Source organism: Ziziphus jujuba, chromosome 3 (genome assembly GCF_031755915.1).
Source record: "Ziziphus jujuba cultivar Dongzao chromosome 3, ASM3175591v1".
Taxonomy (NCBI): Eukaryota; Viridiplantae; Streptophyta; class Magnoliopsida; order Rosales; family Rhamnaceae; genus Ziziphus; species Ziziphus jujuba.
In genome coordinates this window covers 29,475,348-29,482,399 of record NC_083381.1, presented here as the reverse complement: position 1 = coordinate 29,482,399, position 7,052 = coordinate 29,475,348, and the positions used below count along the sequence as shown (strand labels likewise).

At 35.7% G+C, this 7,052-nt stretch overlaps 1 protein-coding gene across 1 annotated transcript; it reads right to left on the bottom strand.

Annotated features, from left to right (window-relative positions):
• Positions 1-2,070: 2,070 nt before the first annotated feature.
• Positions 2,071-2,689, bottom strand: LOC132803177 (uncharacterized). The gene is made up of 2 exons (XM_060815451.1): positions 2,404-2,689; positions 2,071-2,220 (listed from the first exon to the last, which is right to left on the bottom strand). The coding sequence occupies exons 1-2, from the start codon at positions 2,611-2,613 to the stop codon at positions 2,071-2,073; spliced, it is 360 nt and encodes a 119-aa protein (XP_060671434.1). The 5' UTR covers positions 2,614-2,689.
• Between the last annotated feature and the right edge of the window lie 4,363 nt (positions 2,690-7,052).

Below are 7,052 nucleotides of genomic sequence, written 5' to 3'. Positions count from 1 at the left end.
ATTACAACTACAAATGAGCATGTTAAAATTAGATAACCCATAAACTTTAGATGTTTTAATGCTGTACTTGAAACCAGTTTTAGAAGTTAGCAGCTGAACAGTTACCTGGCATCAGATAAGGTAAAACATTTGTTAAATGGGAGCTCACAATATCCTGACAACAAGTACTAGGGATGTCAACGGGGCGGGGCGGGGCCGGTTTTTAAAATCCCATCCCCATCCCCGTAGGGGATTTTTCATCCCATCCCCGCAATTTTTCCTGTTTTTTTAGAAGCGGGGCGGGGACGGGGATTCCCCAATCGGTGGCGGTGCGGGGACGGTTTCCCCATTTGTTTTTTTTTCATATAATTGATATAATTTTTTTTGATAAATTTATATTAAAAAAATTTCTTCTATAAGCAAAATATAAATAAAATGACCAAAAATATAATAAAAATACAATAAAAGATATCAAAGTTCAAATTTATAATTTTAATAACATACATTCTCAAAAAATACAATATAATATAATCCAAATACATAAACATAAAATTTATAAAAATACACATGCACACATAATAAAGTTTTACTTCTCATTTCCTTAAGTCTCCATGAAAGAATGTTCCGTAAGAGTTGATTGCTACAAAAATAGACAAAAATATTAAATAATATCAAAAAATTTTAAACAATTTAATATAAACATTTTTTGTAATAAATAAATTCAATTTACCTCCTCATCAATTTCTATGTCACTCATAGTAGAAGAACAAGCTCCAACATACGGTGAAGAAGATGGAGCTAACAAAAATGAGATTAATTAGTTAACAATAAATACAAAAATTATTTAACACAAAAAAATATAAAATTTAATTTTTCATACCATTAATTTTTTATGAACTGGTTGAAGAGAATGGGTGCTTATGTACCGCATACTCTTAAATCCTAATCTAAAAGCCTAACTCATAATAGTTTTTATATGATATGACTACAAAAAGCTTGAATAAAAGTTGGTTCTTCCAAATACTTAATATGCTAAAACATACATACCCTCTAATTCCCTAGCAGCGCAACTAATATTTAGCAATTGAACTTATATGTATCTTCAACACTAGGAATTTTTTTCCCCCTTTTTTTTTTTTTTTGTTTTTTGAGAATGAATTTAATGAAAATACTGAAAGCAGATTTCCATTTTTATTTCTTTCGTTCTTCTTTTTTCCCAATTATAAAATCATAGACTTCCTAGGTATTAAGCTGCGTGAAAGTAACAAGCCACTTAAGCAAGTTTGAGGGAAAAATTTTGCATCGATCCAAACAAAGGCTTTAGCAATGCAATTTCACCTTCTAAAATCACATCCATAACCAGCAAAAAGAAAATGGAAAAACCCATTGCAATTCATATCAGTTTTGACCTTTCCTCAATATTTCTCAGCAATCAAACAACACGTAAGGAAGCAAAAAGAAAAAAATGGCAAACCTTCGGTGGTGGCCGCGGCTGTGAAGAAGAATCGGCTGAGAGAGCTGAGGGAGACCAGAGATGGTGGTGGCAGCACTGCTGGAGTTGACTGCTAAGGGAGATCGGAGATGGACTGTCGGCAGCACTACAACTACTGGAGCTGGACTAACTAAGCAGAGAGATGAGAGAGCTGAGGGAGATGGTGGTGGATGCTCGATCTGAGTTTGTGTGAGACAGTGAGAGGAATGTGTTTGTGTGTGTTTAGGGTCGGCTCGGGCTAGGAGAAAGAAAGGAATAATCGAATAAGTTTAATTTTAATTTTCAAAATATTAAAAAAAAAAAAAGGTAATATATACTGGCCGGGTTCGGGCCGGGGTCTTTAATACCCGGTCCTGGCCCATCCCCGCTTCGGGTCTAAGAGAGTAAGCCCAAGCCCGCCCCGTCATCCCGTTTTTGTGGGGAAAAACCGCCCTGTTAGGGGCGGTGCCTCGGGATGGGCGGGGCAAATTGACATCCCTAACAAGTACACAAGCATGTTTCATGGTCAAGGTGGACACCACATGCCACCAGGTTGCTGCTATTGACAAATCACATAATACAGAAACACACACACACACGCACACATAATCATGCCCAACTCAGAAACAACATGCAGAAACTCTTACATGTAAAATAGCTCCAGAGTCACATCCCTGAAGAGGCAGTGCAACAATAGAAGGCTTTAGTGCATCAGCATAATGAGCTAGATTGATGTTAGCCTCACCAAGGACACTAGATCGTGAAGAACCCTGATTCCAGTGAGATTTTGGCCAAAGAAAAGGATTTTCAGTTAATACAAGAGAAGTCACCAGAATAATAATTTTTAAGGGAGAGTAGGTACTAAGAAACGAAATTTCTAAGTTCACACATAAGACTAGAGATCGTATTACAGATATTATAACTTAAAAATAAAAATTATAAAGGAATACTACCATTGTGACCACAAGTTTATAGATCCTCTCATCATACTGCTTTGTTTTAATGTCTTGAAGAAGTCTAGTAGTTTCATAGATAGGATCTGCCCATTTGCAGGTGCCATTCCTCACATTTGCTTTAGTTGTCTTGGCTGTGGCCTTTGCAGAATCAGCAGGAATGAAAGAGATAAACAACTTATCCCATCCGGTTTGTGGAATCTGAATCATTCAGGACAAACATTACATTAAGTACTCATATACTTTGCAATGAATAAAAAATCTAGTCCTTCCTAATCATGCAATGTATGTACATTCACTTCAATCCACTGTCACAAGAAAGCAGGATCAATATAATGTAAACTTCCAATATGAATTAGTTATAAAATTTTATTTCCAGAAAAAAAAAAAACTTATAAAATTTGAATGTTGGTTTTTTATTTATCCTATCACAATCTCGTTTGTGCTGGTTGAAATCAAAAGGAAATACCAAACATCTGTCAATCATTAAAATACTAATGTCATCATAACAAAAACCAAAAACCAATTACACAAACCGGATCTTATGACATCAGATGGACAACCTCAAACCGATTCAAAACAACCACCAATGACAATCCAAAACAAAAACCAATTACACAAACCAGATCTTATGCAACCACGTTAAACAACTAAGGACACTAAACAACAAAAAAGAGCATCACTAGGGTCTCGGAGACATCGAAATCCAAATACAGACAGGAAGTGGAATCAAAGGAAAAAAGAAACAAAAGGCCCAGATCAAAGAGTTAGTTACACGTCCGTTTGGTCAACAAGAACCAAGCAAAAGAGAGAGAGAGTATTGGGAATGAAGAATTACCTGTTAGATACGGTCACTGGCCTTGGGGATCAGTAGGGTGGAAGAGTGGGCAATGAGGGATTGGGGAAAGGCAAGGGAAAAAGAAATGAAATGCTGGAATTTCGGAGTTGGGAGAGAAGGCCGGTTGCTGAAATGCTGAAATACGCAAAGATATACGATTACAAATTTAATAATTCAAAAATAAATAAAAAAATAAACCAGAAATTAAGCAAATTTGGATTCGGCCACTCACAGTGACAAAAAAAAACCCAGTTTTGGATTTTACTCTGGTCGACATTTGGGTTGAGATTCGAGCTCTTGAGGAGTCTTGGCGACGATAGAAAGGGCGTGGAGTCCAGTTTGGAGCTCGTTGGCCAAGGCGTCGTAGACCAAACAATGCCGTTTCACGAGGTTCAGGCCTTCGAATTTCGGGGAGACAATTTTGAGGTTGAAATGGGTTTCGCCGGCAGCAGAGTTAGGGTTAGCTTTGACAGCTGCGTGGCTGGCGTGCTGGTAGGAAACGTCTTCGAGGTCAAGAATTGTGGCTTCAAACCGAAAAGAAGTGGCGAACGGTCCGGCAGAAGCAACTTTGTGTGAGAGGCTGAGAGGTTGAAAGCATCGAAAGAGGGCAGGACAAAAGTGACCCAGGTGTTTTGGTGGGTCAGCTTTGTCCCCTTCGTTTCGGATAATTTGGTTAACGGGATAAGTGTGTCCCGTCCTCCATTTTCCTTCCCAAACACCAGATTGGGACTATAACCCATCCGATCCTGGCCAGTCCCATGTAACAAACACCCCCTATATAGTTTTTTTCTCACATTGTAAAAAAAACTACTCATTTTCTATTTATAAAAAGTATCTTAAAGAATTTCTAAAAATAAAGAGTATAACTTGTAAAACCACTTCAACAACATTCTTTAAAATTGCTTTCGTTTTGCATAGGAAAATGTAAAATAATAATGGTTTATAGGAAATGTAATATATATATATATATATATATTTTTTTTTTTTTGGGCACCAATTAACATAGAGTGATAGTGGTGCCCTGAATAGTGTAATGTAATAAATAAAGTATTAAAATTTTAATTTTTGAGTGAGTTGGAAAATAAAACTTACTTTTTATTTTAATTTTTGAATACAAAAAGGTTGTTGGAGATTTAAAACTAAAAGTTGACTCTGATAAAGAAGAAGAGCTGTCACACACATTATCCATTGCTGTCTTGAAGAATACTGCAGTCATGAAGAACCATAAACTGCTGCTATCATGAAGAATCAAAACCAAATTTTACTCACGTACCAAACAAGGAACAATCATCTTCTAAGTCAAGGGAATTCCCATATGGCAAGGTTCCATTGATAGAGAATGTCTTTAAGACAGTATTAGATGTTGACCTTTTTTTGAATATTTAAAATCCCATGCATTACAGGAAGGTGTTAATTGAGGTGTTAATTACCTTCCTTCTATGTTTTTCTTCCTTTTTCGTTCTAAACTGTATTCCTATATATTCGAATCATCTTGTAAAGAAGCAAAATAAGAAAAACAAAAACAATTGATCTTCTTCATGGTATTAGAGCTTTCTTCCGCACAGATGACTAGCACAATGAATTCTCAAACTGAATTCTCCTCATAGCCAAATACTAGCACCAAAACTCTCTTCTCACAAACAGAACCCATCCTGACCATCCAATCCTTTCACCAGTGTACCAGATTGGTATCAATCAAACTAAACTCTTCGAATTTCCTTCTTTGGCGTTCACAAATCCTTCCATTGGTGAGAAGTCTTGGAATGTACCATCATCTCACCAATAGTGAACCTCCATGTGAATTTTTGCATGATGAAAAGGAAGTTCTTGTTACAAATCCAAACCACATTGCATGGATCAACAATGATGGGCTCTTAACAACATGGTTGCTTAGTATAATGACTAATGAAATTCTGAGTTTGAATGTAGGTGTTGACAGTGCATTTTTGCTATGGAAATCAATAGAAGATTAACTGTCGCCATCAACAAAAGAATAAAAATATGTTCTCAAGAACAGACTTGCTTCACTAAAGAAAGGAATTCTCTCAATAGATGAATATTTGAGGAAATTCAAACAAGTATGTGACAATCTTGCCGCTATAAATGCCCCAGTTTCAGACGTAGATAAGGTGTTCTCTTTTGCTAGAGGTCTTGGTCCTAATTACAAAGATTTTAGAGTGGCCATGCTTGCAAAACCTCCTTATTCGACATTCAACCAGTTCATTTTAGCATTGCAAAGTCACAATCACATGCTGGAAATTGAAGAAGAAATATATGACAGCACTCAAGCTTATTTTGGACAACGTGGCCGTGGAAGAGGTCGCGGTGGTCGTGGTGGTGGCTGTTTCAATTCAAAAGGAAGAGGCATTACCCCGGCAGGAAACTTTAATGAAATTAAGGAAAGCAAGAAACAAGAATTCAAGCCTCATATTGAAGGCAATTCTGAACAAAACAATGAAGGTAAGATTGTTTGGCAGATTTGTGACAAATTTAACCATAGTGCAATCGATTGTTTGCACAAGTTTGACTATTCATATACCAAGGATAATATCACAGAAGCTCTAGCAGCACTCAAGATTGCAGAAGACTCCGATCCTAACTTCTATGCAGATTCAGGTGACACTGCACACATGATAAATGACACTGGTAAAATGATCAAATCTTATCCCTATAAAGGTGATGATAGTATATATGTTGGTAATGGCAATGGTCTAGCAATATTTTATATTGGCAATGCCAAAATTAAAACTGAAAATGGATACTTAAATCTTCAAAATGTTTTAGTAATATCAGAATTGAAAAAGAACCTCTTATCTGTTAGTCAATTAACCATAAAAAAATGATTATATTTTTTAATTCTCATCTAATGGATTTGTGATAAAGGATTGCAGCCAAAGAATCATAGCAACAGGACACAAGAAGGGAAAAATATATGTTCTGGATGAAGGAAAACATCATGTCTTTAGTGCAATCAAAGCACCTGCGGATTTATGGCACCAATGGATGGGGTATCCTAGTTTAAAAAAATTGAAAAATTTACATTCCAATAATGTTTTTAATGTTTCCAATTGCACAAATAAATTTAGTATTTGTGCTAGTTGCCAATTAGGAAAAAGTTGCAAACTTCCTTTTTCTTTATCTAATAAAATTTCAATATTACCTTTGGAAAAAATTCATTGTGACATTTGGGGACCAGCCTCGATGATTTCTACATAAAAATATCGTTTTTATGTTGTCTTTATTGATGATTATTCAAGGTATACTTGGTTATTTCCTTTATGTAAAAAATCTGAATGCTTTGAATGTTTTCTTAAATTTCAAAAAATGGTAAAGAACCGGTTTGATCAATGAATTAAAATTCTTCAAAATGATGGAGGAGGTGAGTTTATATCTTCAGCCTTCAAGGAACATTTAGGTAAGAATGGAATCATTCATCAGATGTCTTGCCCAGGAATCCTGAAAGGAAACATAGGCATGTGATAAAAATGGGATTAACCATGATGTTTCATGCCAGTGTACCTTTGAAATTATGGGTAGAAGTTTTTTAACAGCAACTTTTCTCATCAACCGATTACCATCATCAGTTTTGAAAAATGAAACTTCATTTTTTCTGTTATACAAAAGACAACCAGATTATCAAATTTTAGAGTTTTTGGTTGCAGGTGCTATCCTTATCTTCGAAATTATGCAGCAAACAAATTCTCAAAGAAGACTCTTCCTTGCATCTTCATTGGATACAACATTCAGCATAAAGGATTTCATTGTTTTCATCCAACAACCAATCGGGTTTACATCTCCAGGCATGTTGTCT